At 35.3% G+C, this 19932-nt stretch overlaps 1 protein-coding gene across 15 annotated transcripts in view; it reads right to left on the bottom strand.

Annotated features, from left to right (window-relative positions):
- The window catches only part of KDM6A (lysine demethylase 6A), a 160232-nt gene that overhangs the window by 115596 nt on the left and 24704 nt on the right, over positions 1-19932 (bottom strand). For all 15 annotated transcript variants that reach the window (XM_051609125.1, XM_051609120.1, XM_051609121.1 and 12 more), the window contains exon 3: positions 10185-10293. In XM_051609125.1, the coding sequence (XP_051465085.1) occupies positions 10185-10293 (109 nt within the window). The remainder of the gene's footprint in view (positions 1-10184; positions 10294-19932) is intronic.

Here is a 19932-nt window from a genome sequence, read left to right on the forward strand (position 1 = left end):
GAACAACATACACATACTGACAAGGCACAGTTTTCCCTTTTTAAGAATGTATCTTTGCACTCAGCTGTCTATGGACACTCGCAACTTTATATTTTTGAATGTCTGATCCATGCTGAATCATGCCCATAAGGTGCCCCTCACCACTGGAACTGCTTCTGAAGCCAGCTTCTAATTTTGGTGTTCTAAACTGTGATTTATTTAGAAGCCCAGAGTAGAAAAATAAAACTAGTACACTCATCATCCTTACACTATCAACATGCAATATGTGAAATGTTTACATGCAACTTAGATGAATTAAATCACTGAAAAATTTAGTCAATCAGGCTAAGTCTTTCAAAACTTGAGAATACAATTGCTCTCCTGCCCGCCGTCCTCCTCAAAACAATTGGTACAAACTGAAGGATATGACAACAGTCTAACAACATGAATTTAAGGATGTTAAGACTAAGCATATTTCAGTTACATGCTGTAATTATATTATAAATAAAGGATGTTCACAGTAACACAAAATAACCTACCCCAAATACTCCTCTTAGATTCACCTTCTCTAAGGTATTACTGACTTTTTAACAGAAAGGCATAAATAGGTTTTGAATGTAGAAATTACTTTGCTTTACCAAACTGGAAAACACACATGCATGCTATGAAACCATTTTGTAATGCAACACACTTAAATGAAGGGAAATTTAGTCCTTTTTTTACTCAAGTAGTACCTAAAGGTTAAAGCACATTTCAAATCCTTAAGTCAACAGCACCATATTATGCAAGACTTAGGAAACTGAGAACTTCTTGTCATCTATCATATTTTAGAAAATTAACTGTTGCAGTCAATTATACAGTGGATTTGAATAAAATAAAAAGAAAAGAACATTAACTACAATGCTAAGAATGTGTATCAGGAAAATAAAAGGGAGGGTATTTTCAGTGCAACTGCTAAAATATACAGGTGTACCCACATGAGCATATCCAACAAACAATGGGTACATAAAATACGTTTCCCCACAGCAGTTAAGATATTGCTAAGAAATTTATAAAATATCAACAGTTTAAAAACAAAGAGATTTTTTTTAAAAAAACCCAACAAAAAAAGCACACACAAAAGCAAACCCAACAAACAAAAAACAAACAAAACAAAAACCACCAAAAAATCCCAGAGAATCAACAGCTTTTCCTAAAAAGGAAAAAAAAAAGATACATTCCTTACAGAAGTATAACAAAAAAGTCTACAGCTCAAGTCTTTCTTCTTGCTCCTAACTCCAGCTACCCAGAGCATGCTCAGCCCTGCTCCCTAGCCAAGCAGAGACAATGCAACAGGGGTGAGCAGCACTGAAAAAAGGGACAGAAGACATCTGAACATATTAATTCATTCCAACCCAACAAAGCCCTGTGTGAAGGGAAAAGAAGGATTGAGAGACACAGGAAAATAGCCTACACTAACATCACTGCTAGTAAATAAACTTGCCCAGAGAAATTCTAGTACTTCCATTTACTACAGGGAAAAGTTCTTGTATTAAAGAGGGGACACTTTCCTCAATGATATTCTACCAGTTCTCCTTTGAGTGCTGAATTTTGCATGAGCATTTCAGCTGTTACTATGGGAAGGTACTAAACTTTACTGAAGAATGGAAGAGTTAGAAAAGAACTCTTCCATTCTTCAGTAAAGTTTAGTACCTTCCCATAGTAACAGCTGAAATGACTGCTTTAATGTTCCAGGCTCATGCTACAGTTAAAGACAACTACATGGAAAGCAAGGACTGCCTAAGCACATTTCATGTTTACACAATAAGGAGGCCTTCATTTAAGGAAGGTCACATTACTCCTCCAGAGGAACAAATCCGACACTACAGTCCTGTTCTTAAGTGCCTGAAGTGCCCAATCCTACTCCTGGTTTCGTCAACCTCTTCTAGGCATCCAACCTTTCTAGGGTAACAGTATTCTGCTTCTCCTCAACTTCTTGAAGGTGAAATGCAAAATTCTCAGTGTTGTGATGAAAATGCATAACAATGAATCATGGAGGGAGTCCTTACACAGGAGCTAAACATCCTTTTCCTCCTCATGAAAGTCAGAGAACTAGAAACCATTACCGAAGCACAATTTCAGCATTTAATAAGTGCTCATCTTACAGTTAGTTACTTGTGAAAGTTTATTCCAGCCCCTTTACATATACATTAAGCACCTGTTCCATAAGCACCCAAGGTCTGCTGAAATGGATTGAAGGAACAGGCAGAAAAACAAGGATTCAAGAGAGCATTTTTTTGCCACAGCCCACATGAACCATCCCTAATCAAACACACTCCTAAGATGAACCTCACATACAAGAGGACAGAAATCAAATTATGACAGCAAGATTTTTCAAAAACTGAAACAACCTACTAGTTTTAAAGCAGCTGAACAGTAGAACATGAACCATAAATCTGAACTCTACCACACCTTCTACTCCCTGAGCAAGTCACTGGTGAGCAGACATTAATTCTGAGTTTTATGGTGTAGAAACAGAGTATCTCATTAAAAAATTGTATTATGGAACTACAAGCAAGGGAACTTCTTCCTTACAACTAGAAGAAATTAGTGCAAACCCCTTAAATTAAAAACTTTAGTCTGGATTAAGAAGAAAAAATAGCAGGTGAGTCAGCTGAGCAACAAAAATTCTACACAAGTGCCTATCTGAAACACAGGCTATGCTTCATCAGTGCTATGATTCTAATTATGGAACTATATTCTCTGGTTTATTAAAAAGTGAAAAGAAAGTGACTTGTGATATAATCACATTATTAGTATTCAAAAAAACAACCAAACAAAGACAAAACCCAATACCATTTGTACCTTTACTTTTCATCCAAGACTGGTCATTCCAAGCCAAGACAATTTTTTACTTAAAAAACAATTCTATGAACTGCTGCCCCTCTTTCAACATAGGGTCAACTCTCATTTTTATGGATGCAAGTGAATTACCCTGTTTCAGTTAAGGTACCCTTTTTTAAACATAATTAATGCTTTGAAATCACACCTAGGCAAAGCAGAATTCTGCAGACAAACTTCTGATTAGAAAGTCATTATTGAGCTTTTCCAATTTAAAAGTTTGCCACTGAAATTCTTAAACCTATGGAACTTTTGGAGGCCAAATATATAGCAAGTTATTTTTTCAGCATCCAAAATACTCTTGAGCATCTAGAACATTCATCTTCAGACACAGAAATAACATGACTGAGTGTCAACAGTGGGACATTTCTTGCTTCACTCTCAACTCTATTAATAAACTGATCAAGTCAGCCACAGAAAACTCGGTTAAATGAACTAAGCTGCGAGACAACATCCAGACATCTAAAACTATATTGGACATCTGACTCAAGAACTCATTAAAAGGGTGCTCACAGTTACCTATCTCCATTCTTCTACCCAGTATTTAATTACTTATTGTATCAGCTTCCACTCTTCCTATTAATATTCTCTCCAAAAGCTGGCAATTTACATTATTTGTCTAACAGGTAATACTTACTATAAGACCCTTGGAAACCCTACAACCTAATGAGTGGCAGACAGCATTTATCATCCTACCCTGAGTGGGGCAGGGTTTGGCTATTTATGCCCCAAAGCTTTTCAGATCAAACACAATCCACTATACTGCTTGAGTAGATGAAAATAAAGTTTAGGTAATGTAACTTTGAAAAGAAAACTACCATCTTTCCACCCAAAGAATTAAAACTACTGGACAGTAAGTAATCTCCTCAGCTCAGACTCTGTCTTGTAACACTTTACCACTGACTGCAGAGCGGACTCTCAGCGACTTTAGTCACAGTCTTCTGGCTTCCTCTTCTTACAGGTTTCTACAGCCACCCAGAACTACTCATTTTGCAGTATCTACAATTACTTTAGCACTGACAACCTTTATTATTTTCCCCCTAAGAGTAGGGGGCACTTACTATGACCAGGGTCAAAGGACATTTCAGAATCAGGACAGGAATTATACTGGGTTTCTTATTCGTCCCTGTTTAAGACTCCTTGATTTCACAGAGAGAATACAAAATAGATTTACATAATTACCATGTATGTGGTTTCAATATGCTATTTTTTTTAATCTACCTAATTTTATAAGAAAGCAGTAAAACTTTATAAACTACACAATTGTTTCAGTAATACGATAGACAATTTCTCTTAATATCCGGAGTCCAAAATACATAAGCTTATCAACAAGTGAGATGAAAATGGGGAGCGAAATGTCTAGACTGAATGACAGCCGTGTACCTGCCATTTTTAGCACAACTAATAACAAATCACACAGTCACAGAAGGATGGATTTATGATCTTTTCTAACAAACCTCATTTATGATACCTGAAAAATTTAAAAGGCCTTTGAAAGTGATGCAAACATGGAACAGTTTGAGTATTTTAGTGCTTGAGTAAGGAAAAAGTGAACTAGATACTGACACCATCTAGTGGCACCTTGCAAGGCTAAATGTGACTAACACAGACTTTTGGATTGCTGAGCTTTAAAAAGTTATAAGCAAGAATTAATTTGATGATGTACTCCTGAATAGAGAACTTTAAAACAACTCAAAGCTCCATCATCTTCAGTGTAATTCAATACTTTCTTTCTTAAATAGTAATCTCTTTTCTGATGTAATTTTTCAACAAGCACTAACATTTCCGAGTGCTTATCTGATATGAAAATGAGGAGTAAGAAAATTAGCTGAAGAACGGCACAAGGGAAGCAAGGAAAGGGTACATGCATTGCATTAAACAAGACAATGTTTCCAGGAAAAATAAATGCTCATTAAACACCCAGGAAACATATGCAGCTTACAATTCATTACATAGTGCAGGTTTTATCCACTAAACTGTTTTAACCCAGCAAGATGAACACTGCTGGGCCATAAAACTGAAGACATCAAAAGCTGAGGAAATTCAAAGAATGAGTCAATGACCAAAAAATGTTGTGGGAGCCAGGGCAGGAAAAATGCAACTCAGGTCTTTTGGTCCAAGACCTCACGTAAGAGGCTATTCTCCGTTTTCTCTAGAGATTTGTGACAAAAGTATCAAAGAGATCATCAAAGAAGCCTAAAGCTTGCTTCCTTTTAACACAGAATTAAGGCAGATACACAAAAGCAACACCATTATACCTTTAAGAAAGAAAAATAACCAAGCAGCCCTGTAAGTAATTTTATTAACAACTAGACAGTCATCTGGAAATATATGGCAACAAAGTGGTGAGAAGCCCACTGTCCCATAATCATGTCAAACTATGAACTGCAGAGGAGACTAAGTACTGAATGTGTAAGACATACACAAGTTTGACAATGAGTTCACGGTTACAGAAATCCTTTAGATAATGAAATCTTTTAAAGGCCTTAAAATATTAAGAATAACAGTGAAGGAACATAATGGCATCACAGGATGCTAAAAATATCCTTCAAAGAGCATATTCCACAAAAGTACTTTTAACAACTGTTTATTCAGAACAATGCCCAAAATGAAAATTTTCAGACTACCAGTCAAAAAAAACATGGTCCAGCTATGTTCTATTACAACAATCTTCCGTTGCTAACCCCTGCCCTCTCTCCCCCATTTATAAAGAACATTGTAAAGTAAGCCTAAGATAACATTCTTACTCCTTTCTATAGGAAGTTCAGGTAATCATTTCAACTGCCTGAAATTCAACTGCCTAAAATGTAAGAACAGCATCCTGAAGATTAAATAAACAGCTCTAAATAGAAGCAACCCAATTTCTGCCAGCTATTAACAATTTTTAAAAATTACAATTACATTTTTAAGATGACTCCTACTACTCTATCTCAGAACACAGTGCATTGAAATGCTTCCTAGTGACAGTGCTTTCTGTCAAAGTCCTAGAAGAATAAGACATTAACCACTACAGAGAAATTCTCTACAGAGCTGGAATTATGAGTAGAAAGGAACACATGTACATGGCTGAATCTGTGAGTTGTTCTAACAATCAAACACCTTTACATTAGTACAATCAAAGTGTTTAAATTTTGGGTTTAGGCTGTATCTTACTAAATCAGCACCGCAATAAACAATCTGGGGTGGGATTTTTTTTCAGTTTTCTTTTAAATTTTATCCCTAAAATTTTTAAAACACTAATTAACACTATATTATAAATTACTTACAATATTTTTATATTAGTGCTTTTGAAAATGCACTCTCAAAGTAATACTGAAACTGTCCTGCCATAGTACATAAAAAATATGATAATTACTTGAATACAGCAATAAAAATTATTTAAGTGCAGTATTAACTGTGCTTTAGTAACTGTGATGTAAATAATCATGTTTTTCCTAAATATTTAATTAACTGCATTATCTACTTCTACTGCCAGGAACTTTGCTTATAGAACAGCAATTCAAGGCAGCAAATGATAAAAGTATGTCTCCACTTGTGCAACTGTTAGCTGTCCTCCAAGTCACAGGCTGAAATACAGCCAGCATGTGTGACAGTTCTACAAAATAGATATAAAGACCTCTAAGGGAAACACAGATGATGCCAGAGTCCATGAGCTCACTTAGCAGCATTCAACTGGAACGTAAAACTTGAAGACCACTACGCTCTGTACTCCTTATGGTACCAGAGTCATGGGAAAAAAAAATAAAATACAAAAATCCCCAACTACTGATGTAGCATCAGCTTCCTGCAAGACTAGGAGCACAGTAATTTTGGTAAGATCCTGGCCCTCACAAGGAATGTAGTAGCTGAAAAAGTTCACAGGTATACACCATGGAGTCCTAGCTGGATTCACAAAGCTGCCAGCATCCAAAAGCCTCCATGACAACTCATCAACCCCTTCTGTGAAATCCTAAGGCTTCACATTCTGGGTCTATTGCATCACTTTTTTCTGCAGGGTTATTTTTCAGTTGGATCAGTTCCCCACACAGCTGCACATTCAGCTGTGCCAGCACAATACAGAGAGCAGCAACAGGCAGATGGGGGCTGCCACTGAAGACACACCCAGGGAACAACAGGTTTGGAAACCTCTTGACAGTTAAACAACTGGGGAATAGCTACCTCTTTAAAAAAGGGAGGAAGACATCAAATTATAGTTAAGAAAATTCTGAGGAAAAAGGGCAAACGTTCTCATTTTGGGAAATCGTTAAGCCAAATTCTGACCAGTAATGATCAAGATTACAAAAGCTGGGCACATAAACCACCCTGAACATACTTGCTAAGCTGGATCGATGTGCCTTGGTTATAACTGTCTGAATACAAGTCAGTGGCTCACAGTATTCAAAATCTGCAAAAAGGCTGATAACTTGCCTCGGATCTTCTCCTAACAGTAGCAGAATACAGTTAACAAGACAGTTCAGTTTCATGGCTGCAGAGCAAACCCTTTAGCTAACAATAGCAATTCAAACATACTGCATTTCGGGAAAACTACAAGCTGCAGATGAGCTTTGGATATTTAAAGGCTAGGAAAAAACATACGCTAGTCTAACCTCAGATATAAAAAAACCCAAACTATCACTTTTGCCTTTAATACAGAAAGACACACCTTTCAACATTATAACAAAGGTATCCATATTTATTAAAGATATTTGATTAAATAAATAACAGGCTTCGAAGAAAAAAAAAAAAGTTGTGCCACATTAGTCATGCTGCTATCTTCTGGTATTTTATTAATTACATCCACTTTATTAAACACATCCAACTTCTCCACAGCTTCGTCCAAGACTAACTTCAGACTAGACAGATTTATGGTTCTGAAAATCATCCTGCTTCAGCACTCCACACTTCCAGAACTTCAGGACTTAAAAAAACTGGATACACTAGGTGAGATCAAAAACATTTAAGAGCTCCCTTTATTTTTCAGTTCCCAAGCATTTAAAATTTAACCCTAATTGTCATTAGAATGTATGATAATTATAAGTAACAGAATTTTCAGAATTAATAACATTTTTACTTTAAAATTATTATGCAATGCAACAGCATTCTACTTCTTTCAAGTAACAGTAGTAAAATTATTACAGAACACACGCCTTTTTGCATTGTGCGTAATACTTTCACAGTCTTTGGTACTGCAGTTCAACAACTGTTGTGAACAAGAATGTGTCCCTCACTTAATAAAAAAAAACCCTTCAACTTCCCTTTCCTATCAATTAAAAATCCTCCAGTTTTATTTCCACTAGTACCCTATTTCTTTGAAAATACAGATACATCTTTTTTTTTTTTAATGCTTCATTATAAATAAAAGTTTTTTCCACTTCTTGAGACTTCTTTCGTGACTGAGATGTGATTTTAAACAGGCAACTAAGAAAATTCTAAGTATTTTAATTCAGATTTTTAATGCCTAAACATCTCTTCCCACACAGTTCTGCTCATGCTTGTTGACAGTTCTGGAGAACTGGCATTTTTAGCCATCATTTGTATTTTTTTATGCTTGTTCTTAAAACCATATACACAGTACAAAGCTGACTCCTTATCAGTGAACCTCAGCTCTGACCCATAGCAATGTCCAGTCCTATCACTCTTTACTGTTACCAACTCAACAGCAGAGTTAATACAGTCCAGCCCACAATCCTGCACTGTCTTTGCTATGTAAAATGCATCCAATAAGCCATACTGTACTCACATCAGACCAAGTTGTATTAGGCTATTCAGAAACAACAGTGTAAATTGTCTGCAAAGGGGGTGTTTGAATTTTCTTTTAAAAAATCAAATCAAATCGTAGCATAAGATCATTCTTCAGGAAATTCTACAGCCAGAATATTGTCATGTTCCTTTAGATTTTCCCATGTCTCTCAAATTGGAAACATTTATGGTTACATGACGTCTGTTGGATGGGATGTAGGTACAAGTTGTGCATACTAAGGTCCCTAAGCTCCCCATATACTCAACAGAGACAGATGCCTTGATCACTCAAAGCCTTCTGAATATACTCACTGAATTTAGGCAACTGCAAAGTCCTCTGTACCAGTATCACATCTAAACATTTGTCACCTAAAAAATGAAAGTGAGCTAGGCTTCCAGGAACCCTAATTCACATTGTTCTATGTTAGACATAGTGAACAAATGGACACATAGACACACTATTATGAAATGGTCCACAGCTAGCCTGAATCACTAAGCAGTGATTTTGAATTACTATCAGCTGTAATTTATTTTCCTATTTCTACATCCCAAGGTAATTGTAAAGCAGTAAAGCTGTGTGTTTGAAAAAGAGGTGAAGTGGGAATAGACATTTTCGTGGTGAAGGTGCTGTTTGTTTCCTTATATTGAGGCAAACAGTACTGAATTAATATTAAAACTAAAAAGCAGTAACGATGAAAAAAGACATTCCATGAAAAAAATTACATATTCTGACCTGTTCTAATTAGCTAGGTAGCGCAAGATCACCCCTTCCTACCACAATCACTGGCAGGGAGGCAGCTATCAGACACTGGGCTTGACACCCAGTGCGACATGAAGTGGAAACAGGACAAGCCAAAGATCTAGCCCTATGTCATGGTCAGCAACACAGCAAAGAATCAACACCACTACCAAAAAAAGGACTCTACGAATCCACAACAAACAAAGCACAAGTATATAAAAGGTTCTATGTTCACTGGCTGCAGTGATGGCAAAAAACATTTAAGCAATCACGAAGCAGTGACCTAACCTCTCCAACAAATCACATCCAACCCCCCCAAACCCCTACATGCACTCTTCTACTCAGTATTTAAAACAGAATTTGAAAGACACTTTAAGTTCATACCTTTGCTTTTGAATTAACCTAGCCTTACCTGTTGAGATTGGACATATATGAAAGCACTAAGACAGGCTCTTGTCCTATGCACCTGTGTCTCCCATCTCCCACAGGAAGCCTCTAGAGGCTTGGGTTCCACTCTTTGTACAAATTTAACAATGAACCAGAAGACTGAAGTAGGCAGTGTGGTGCTACTCTATAAACTAAATACATCTGATATTCATACCGGAACCAGTAGTGTTTTGGTTTGGGGTTTTTTGTTGATTTTTTTGTTTTGTTTTAATTGAAAAACAAGGAGAATGAGAAGTTAAAATACAACTGTTTTCATTAAGACATCAGCCTTGTGGGTTTTTGGGGTTTTTTTAACAGGATTTGAAATATAGCACAAACCAAGAAAACCATGAGTTACCCAAATGTTTTTCATTCTATTGTGTCATCTACACCAAATTACAATCCCCCAACGACATTTATCAGAAGTACTAAAAAAACTTACCTTTTGGATAATCTTCCAATAAGAGGTTGAAGTGACCTAACTGACAAAAGAAATCAGACTCGACCTTTCCTTCAGCTTTCAAAATTAGCGATTCATAGCAGCGAACAGCCTGGGAAAAAGAAATACAAGGTTTTCAAAATTGTGTATTTATCTAAAGTAAGTAATACATTTTCTGGGCACTTTTTGAGAAATAACAAAAATTCTTGTTACTCTGAAAGACAAGAAGTCTTCGAACATTCCCAATTGTATTTAGCACTACTTTTCAAAGAAGAAATATAATATTTGACATGGAACTGATTTGGAAGTTCACGGATTCTAACGCAAATTGACAGCAAATGAACAAAAAAAATTTTCTTTGGTTTATCTGTGGACTACAGAAACATTTGATTTCCCAAACATAGAACAGATCTCTAACAAACATGACAATTTTTAACTTAAAAAAAAAAAATTGAATGCAAAAAAGATTAATTTTATTTATTCCTTCTAATCTGCAAGAAACCACTCTGATTTTATTCTCATTCTGTGTTTTTTTTCTAAAGGATTCATTGTACCAGTTGTTTCAGTACTTTTTGCTAAACTGAAGAATATGCTACCTAAACATGCTTGCTTAGGCAATTTATTTACTTTAGCATATTTTTCTCAACATCTAATTCTTTTCACATGCCTCTATCATGTCATAAAAATGCAGTTCACTACCTTCTACTTACTACACAGATACTGAAGACCAAGTAAACATCAAGTTAGAAACAATCCTATTAGAAAAGACTTTTACTTTGACAGAAGTTGCCCTAGAAGCTTTTAAGCAGCACACACAACCAAGGTATGTTCTGTGCTGCAAACACATATTTTTAGCAAACTGAACTGATACATTGTATTCACCATAATGAGCATGGTCTTGATCCTTGTTGTATTTTTACCTCATGACCCTATTCACACTTTGGAGAGGTATGAACAAATGAATGAATCCATTTCCCTGTTTTTGAACTTCCAGTTTAATGGTTTTTAACATACTAGCCATTAAAATGAAGTAGCTGAGTAAAATTAAATGGGAAGGAAGGTCCTTTGCACCAGCAGGAGACTACCATTCTCTACAGCTAACTTCCAACAAATTCTAATTCCATCTGGTTAACCTGACTTTTATCAACTCATGGTTTGACAGTGTTTCCCATTTCGTTGCAACTAGGAGCTTCCCGATTTTAACATATTCCAGTAATCAGACCTTCAATACTTTGACTGAAGTGCCAAGGTTTTTTAAGTCATTTTATTAAAACTGAAAACTCAAAAGGGGAAAAAAGATCTGTCTATCCTGCAATACTTAAGTCCAAATACTAAATCAGTAGTCTTGCCCATATTTGTGATTTACTTGTGTGTACACTTGTACTAATCATCAAAATGAGAAATGTCAACAATAAAATTAAGAAAAGTTAAGAAACAGTTAAAAAAAGACCTGTGAAGAATCTAAATTACTGATAAAATCTGTATTTTAATTTGCCATTTTTACCTTGCTACGCTAGTTTTAAAATTATTAAATGGTGAGCCATGGTAAGACAGGCCTTGCAGTACTCAAAGGACAGAGAGCCTTCTACATGACCAGTTGAGTGGTTCTCAGTTTGTAACCCAAGATTAAGGTGTATTACATCAGCTTCCATTTACTTCCAAGTTCAAAACACTCTTATTTTATGGCTGTTTCCAGAAATAAAATTCTAATGGGTAAAAATAAAGCTATGCTTCTGCAAGCCTGCAACAATATAACTAACATCTATATTAAATCTATTAGGTGCATGTATGGTTTTAAAATTATTTAATAAAACTATTTAAATTATGTATTTAAAACTGTATCTATTTGGCCACATTCAGAAGACACTCAACTGAGATGAGTATTTGCCTCTACATCAAAGAACTGCTGTAGAATTGTTCATTCATGCTGTGAGTTTTTGCATTAGCAAACTGTACTGGAAGGACTGGAATTCTGTCAACAGTTAATCTAAGCTAGTACTCTTAATTTTATTCCCACCACTGTGAATATCTCTTGGAGTTAGTCAACTCTCAATCTAAATAATATGATCCCTGGAATCAGAAGCAAAGTACACAAGTCCAAGCAAGTTTCTTATAATTACTACATACGTGTGAACCAATTTGCCACATTCAAGCTCAACTGTTAAACCTATTCCAACCTGCAAATGTTTTAATGCAGAATGTTGGGTTTCATGCCTTGCTTCCTCTCGCCACTTTTTGGTCTCATCTCTGGATTTGTACAAATGGTAACATAATTATTGCTGGTGCCCCTAACATTACTGTCACAGATTAATTTGCAGATAGGTTTTTCCATTTTCTGATGATACGCAATACCAGCTGCAGCTACTGAAGAGAACATTCACACAATGACATTTTCTTAAATTAGCATTTTGCCTTCTACAATTCAGTCACTATTCAGAGCATATACAAATTGCTACCACAGTAGGTAACTTAGAGAAACTGTTTGACAGGAGGTTACAGTAGTTCATTTATTTAATTAGATGGCTACAGGCATTTAAAGGGAACTTGATTTTAAGAACACATCTACCAGGATTTTTCTATACAGGATGTTCACAGAAATTATGAATCATATGCATATAAACAGCTAAGCATCCAGGTCCCCTTAACATTTCCCCAGCCCTTTTCAAGCAAATTCTCATTAAATGATGTATCGCAAGTATCTGAAGCACTACATATAGTATGGATACAAAAAGTGCCCAAGTCTTTCATACAACTCAGATCAGTTCTCCACAAGGCAGATTTTCCCTTTGCCTTAAAATACACTTTGAAGATCCTGCATACGCCACCTTACTTACTTAGCAGCACAAAGCAAGGGCACAAGACATCAGAGCTGCAAAACAGAACTTCCCCTTTTAGTAACAGTTAACTGTAACTCTAAGAACAATTCAACTACACCCTCTCAGTTTTTATCTAACTTCTTTGTTACATTATAAGAAAAATGTGTATTTATGCAAACATAAATTGTGTCACATCAATTCTTTTTTAGTTCTTGCACATTCTAGCAAAATAAAACAGAAACCAAGAGTAGTATTTACTGCCTCAGCAGGAACAACAAAGTCAACCTCCAGGTCTCTGGAGGATAAGCAGACTGGTCAGTATGTGGCTCTTACTCTTCCTAGCATCCAGAGCAGACTCATCTAGACAAACTGATTTATTCAACTTTGGTATTGGTCAAGAAACTTGTTTCCCCATCACACCCCTCCACAAACATCTTTAGAAAAGAACAAGTATTTTTCTGCATAGATAAGAATTTGTCTCTTAGCTGAATGAATGAATTCAAAGTGTTTTGAAGAGGGAGGTAACAACTACACTTATCTGTATATGGCTTCTTTGAAGGAATAATCAAAATATCTCATTTCATTGGATCTGTAATTGCAAAGGATATCTATGGCATCACTTGTGCAACCAATTCAAATCATCCTGAGACATTAAGAATTCTAGGGAACTTAAATACCCCTCAGGTTTTTAAGTATTGTTATTTCACTACATTCTATGGACTTTAAGTGCACTCAATGGAGCAAGCCTTGAAAATTGCTAGTATTGACAAGTTAACAAGAAATAGAAAGACCCTGAAAAGAAAAGGAAGATTGCTACACATTTTATACTTTCTTCCCTTTGTTCAAGGCTGCACGAAGATAAAAGGGAAACCTGAAGAACTTAGGAACTTGGCAAAATAAATCACCTGCAGCTGCTTTACACTGCCAATGAGAGTAGAAGCAGGAAACATACAGAAACGGCTGCAGGAAAAGAAGCTGGTTTATATGATTAAAAAAAATACTTGTTTGCCACCTGCTTGATTAAAAGCAAACGGAAGCAATGCATTATTGTCAACACTTCTGACATGAGAGTTAAAATCCGCCTCTTATGACATCATAGTTTATGACTGGGTACATTCTGATTTCACAAATTCAACCACCAATTCTTAAGACACGTTTAAATACAACACAGTAGAGAAGAAAAAGGCTTAGTGTATTTGTCAACTTGGAAAATGCTAGCAGTACATTCATGTGTGTTCACAAAATGAAAATATAATTCCATTATCAACTTCAAAATGTACTATCAAATCCCTGTATGTTCACTACTTATTATTCCAAAAGGAAAGGAACTGGAATATCCCTTCTCCCTGTTGTCAGAAGAACTTGCCTCCCCAGCCCCTATCCCTCAGAAGAACCAAAACAAACAAAAACAATCCCACAAAGCAAATGCCAGTTTTGGCTACTATTAACATGATGCCTTTTCACAAAAGAAAGACCTTAGAGTCACAAATAAACTATAACAAAAAAAAAACATCCCAAAGATAAAACTAGAATTCTAAGTATCATATACGGAAGTCACTGAGAAATATTACAGCTCTAGTTCATAAAGAAGAAGGAATGGTACTGTTATTTCTGCTTCAACCATTATGAAGAAAAACAACTTCACCATTATCAATAGTTGCAATTATTTGTATTTTACAGCACAAATTCAAATTACTGTCAAACAACTGTACTAAAAAGAAAAAAATCAATACAGCTTTTTTGACTAGTTTCCAAAGAAGATGATGTAATGATGTCATTTCTTACTTGTCAGAAGCATGAGTGACTATGATGAAAGTAGTGACTATATGGCCAAATATGACAAAATGCTAATTATTAATTCTTTAATGTGTTAGCAATATGAAAAGGAAGACTGCACTGAGTCAGCAAATGTTTACTTAAAAAATAGAAAAAACACTGACAACTAAAGAAAACTAAAAAAGTAGCAATATAAATTGTACAGTAAAAGAAACTACTTGATTTTACTGGGTAATAAATTAACTATTCAACAAAAAGTTTTTTAATGCAGACAACATACTGTAAAATGACAAATTCAAAGCCTCAAGACACTCCTAGAATATTAAAATTCACAATAGAGAACACTATTGTATATGTAGATAAGCCTTCCATTGAGGGCAGGGGTGAGACAAAAAAACAGTTCCTGCTTCTTATTTCTTTTTTCTCTAGAAAGCGTTAACCTGATGGGATGGGCTTTGTGAGAAGGTAATAACAACTGGAATAATGACAAAAATTCCATCTGAAAATAACTGAAGAGAGACATATCAGGGGATTCTTCACAAATGAAATACATACTACACTAATGATTAGAAATGAAATATTAATTAGCTCTTAAAGGTTAACTTAACCTTCTAGAAAATAAATTACATAGACAGAGATGGACACTGAACTGATGATCACGTTATCTACCACTGATCAGTCTGAAGGCTATCTAGACCAGAAAAGCAGAAGTTTAGGTAAGTGTTTGGCTTATTCTCCCCACCTCAGAATCAAAAGAGGATGTTCTGAAAGGCTTCTCCATTCCTTCCTCTATGGCACAATTCACCGAAATGCACATGTGATTTTTGAGTAACTACAGCTCCCATCCTGAGAACCTCCCGGTTCAGTTCTAGCTCCTGCTTTGCAACTAGAGAAGTGTGAACCAGGCTTGCTTCAGCTAAGCAAGAAGAAAAGAAGACTAGCAATTCTTCAGAACTCCCCCTAGCACCCCATATCAATGACTGGCTGAATGAAAATCACCTCCTGGCCTGTAGGTGGTTAAAAAGGAACATCTAATTTACTTCCACAGAGAAAAGTATACAGTTCTTCTTTGATTGAAGATAACCTGCATTAACTCAGCAGATTCTCTGTTGAATGTTCTCTTATTAAGTATGGATGTCAAAACACTTAACTTCCCTTACTTTCCTAGTATCAATTCTTGCTAAAGCTTGCAAAGCTTCTTTACACACTCTCTTTTTGAAGCTCATCCTGCTATAAATTTTCTCTCTCAACATAGTACAAGTTTACTGTCCTTGTAGTCAATATATGGACTATATTATATAAAAGCCTCAAAGAGAGTGTTAAAAGTACAACATGCTGGACATAAACATGCTCATGCCCCAAAAGATTTATGTCTCAAGAAAGAAAAACATGAGCTGGGATCTTCAGTAACTGTTCTTGCAAAATTTCTGTAATATATTGGAATGTTGGGAAGTTACTCTAATCTGCTAATAATATTTAAGATAAAACTCTCTATCATTTCAGGGACAATAAGCAGTGTAGAACAATGGAAACCTATCCTTGTCATTTACTCAAGAAATGTATCTTCAGTTTTGGCCAATTTATTTTCCTATGATAACTGCTTCATGAAAGAGGACACAAGAATAAATACTGTAAGCAATAAAGAAGAAAAGCAGTTGCACATATTAGCTACATGCACAGATTTATGACAACAAGATGAATTCTTTTTAAAAGCCATTACTGCAGTCTAGAACTTATCTACCACAGTCATTATTTGAGAAAAACATATTCGTTACATCTTCAGTATAATCTGTAAATAGAAGAGAGAAGATAAACCAGCAAACAACAGAAACAAGGTCAAAGTTTTCTAGGTGTGAAAATTAACACAGAACTAAGTGAAAAGTAAAGAGCACAAACCAATAATGTTCTGGAGACTGCAGTGAAAAAAGCTCACTATCACCATAAGAAACAAATAATAAAATAAAAAAATGAAAAAATTTAGAAACCTACTGCAAAGAATTAGCATCATCAAAATGAATGCTGTAGTCAGATGTAGAATATGAGACACTATTAACTTAGAAAAAAATCTTTCTGAAACCAGTTATCGTTCAGAAATGAGGGATAGTGCTTCATAAAAAGCACAGAGCTGCAGAACAGAATACAAAATAGAACATATGTAAAACAATTATAAACTGACATTTTAGCAGAGAGGGGAAAAACCCCAACTTGTCACCAATGAGTAAGTAACACTTATCATCTATAAGACATTCTTTAGAAGTGTTTTTTCTGTCAGACAGATGCAAACTTAATAGTGTAGGCTTCTCAAAGAAATATACAGGAAGCTTAGGTGTTTTCAGCCAACACTGTCCATAGCCAACTGCATTTTGATGAAAAAATTGTTGACTGAAGTTAATGTAATGAATTAATGTGCATTAATTCTGAGATCACCTTTAGGATGCAAACCTCCATCACTTTTTTTTTAAATGCAGAAGATATATAGATGTGTATGTATGCACATACACACCTACTTTATACAGGACATTAAAACAAATTCTAAACTATCAGCAAACAGAACACTATTCTGTCCTTGAAAATATTTCATAATCTGAAGACTCAGATGACAAAATTTGTATAGAATTATTCCAAATCCTGCATAGTTATTTAAATAAAGCAAAAACAAATCGAACATTTTTTTAAAAGTAGTAGAATTTTCATAGATAATTGAAATGGCCAATTATTATGTGAGAATATAGAAACTTTTTTATTTTTACATTAATCATTCTATTTCAAATAGAATTGCAGCACCTTAATTTAGCAGTTTTTATAGAGCAAATTAGTATCTTGCCACACACTAAAACTTAAGAGTAGTAAATCTGATTTTATTTTAGCAATTCTTAACCACAGCAATACAGAATATCACAATTGAGGTGCAAGCAATCATACCTCAAAACATTTAGAGTTACTTTTATAGATAAACTCTTTTTTGAAAAATGTTAAACCTATTGTATCTAGGAGACTACAGATTTTCATACACATTTTAGTAAGATATCATACATCAAATAAATAGCTCCTTGCGATTTCATTGGGCAAATAACTTTGGAAAAACAATCAATAACAACACAGAAAAAAAAAAAAAAAACAACCACCAAAACAATTAAAGCCAGAGTCTGTATTAATAGCTGCCTGTTTTACCTACAAAGTCTGTATCTGAATAACTGTTACTTATTCCAAAGGCACAAGTCTTCGGAAACGTAGCACTACCAGCTACCAAGCATAAAGAATAAAGAAACTTGGAAAAATAGCAATAAACAAAGAATATGGAGTTTATAATCTATAATGTGAACTATTATCAAAACAGTATCAAAATAGGCTTAAGAAAATGTCTACAAAGACTGATTCAACAAGTATATATTTGTGAAAATTATTTTCTGTGCTTTTAAAACTACCACCAGATGCTCTGCTAAACCTGTACAGTCTAATATTGAGTTCCAAAGGGTTCAAGCACCAGAGGTGGCCTGGTTTTCAGAAATAAATACTTTTGGTAGCTTAGTCTGAATATATAAGGAAAAGAAGATTTATTTTAGAAGAATGGTGATGAAAATCGGTCAGAAGCAGTTTACGAAGAAAGTGTAAAAACTAGTGCTATTGGGTTTGGACAAAGTTTTCAGCACCACAGGAGACATAAAATTAGTAAAAGTACACGTAAGATACAAAGGATTAAAAAAACCTTTCTAAATGGAAGAAACTTGGTTTCAAATACTGAAATACCATTAGTTTGAAGAGTCTCAGAATGCTGGTACTTCTAAAGTTAGCACAGTCAGTATACCAGGAAGGGTGACGCACAAAGATTTTCCATCACATCACCAAAACCTCACATACAGGTACCACTCCACATACAATGTCTATTTTTCCACTATCATTTGCATATACTACTCTTGGAGGTATTAATTATCCTTAGACAATGAGGATGCTCCTCACATATGAAAGTGAGCAACACTGGATCATAACCACATTTGCATGAAAACCAGCTTGCACAGAAAAATGTTTTGGAGAACTTCATGCCCAGTGAACACCCTGAAAAGTGCCACCAAAATTCCCATCATGAGCTGTAGCTCTTCTCTGCTACTGCCTGCAAATAGCCAGCCTTAACCCTCCCCTTTTTCACCTCATGGGGCAGACTGAACAGAAAAAAATTTCAAGAGGAAATAAGAGGAAGAGAATCCTCTGGATACAGTCACACAACTCATTATCAGTACCACTTCTGAATGAAGAGTTGGAGTACCTCATTCCAAGAAAGAATTTATGTCTCTTTCCACTGTGTGGCAATGACAGGTGTGGAAGGTTCATTCATATGTATTTCAGAACTGGGTTTTATGCACTACAAAGCGTAAGTCCAAATTATTTTAGCTACTAGTGTGCATTTACATTATAATATGCACTAAACACCAAGTAAAATTACAATACACCTAAACATTGCTCAGGAACTTGTCAGTCTTATAGAAAGTAGAACTTTGTACTGAACTTTCACAGTCAACACATCCTAAAAAATCCTATTGCTGCAGGGATCCAACAGCCACGCAGTTGTCAACACAAATTGTTTTAATTAACATTTCCCTGCATCTAGACAGAGGACCTCCTTCTTGAATAATGCCTCCCAAGCCCTATCAAATTTAACATCCAATATAGAGATGGACATAACAACCACCAAGTGGAAAATACACATGTATCAAGCTTATTACCAGCTCTGCATGTATCTCCATGTATTTTCAGGGATTCTACTTAACTTGAAAATAGAGACTGCTTCAAAGGGGACAGCTCCTGGTAAATAGAGGAGAAACCAACTATATAGTCAGGGAGGGTGGAGGGAAGAAAAAAAAATGCACCAAAAATAAATAAATAAATAAATAAAATACATTAAATAACCAATGAACAAAAAAAAAATCCTCTATTAAGGAAATTAATTTAGTAGTAAGAAACACCAGAAATCAGGGCTTTGCCTAATTTGAAAGAAAGATTTAAATTTGAGTTGTCCATACTCATAGCAAGTGCCTTAAATAGCAGACTCCAGAGTCAACTCCGCTTTTAAGCCAAAAGCCACAATGACTGACAGTACAACATGGGCTGAATGACAAAGACTAAGCTTTCACCTGTACACAGAGAACTTGGTTCCACCTATCCTT

Source organism: Apus apus, chromosome 1 (assembly GCF_020740795.1).
Source record: "Apus apus isolate bApuApu2 chromosome 1, bApuApu2.pri.cur, whole genome shotgun sequence".
NCBI classification, from domain to species: domain Eukaryota; kingdom Metazoa; phylum Chordata; class Aves; order Apodiformes; family Apodidae; genus Apus; species Apus apus.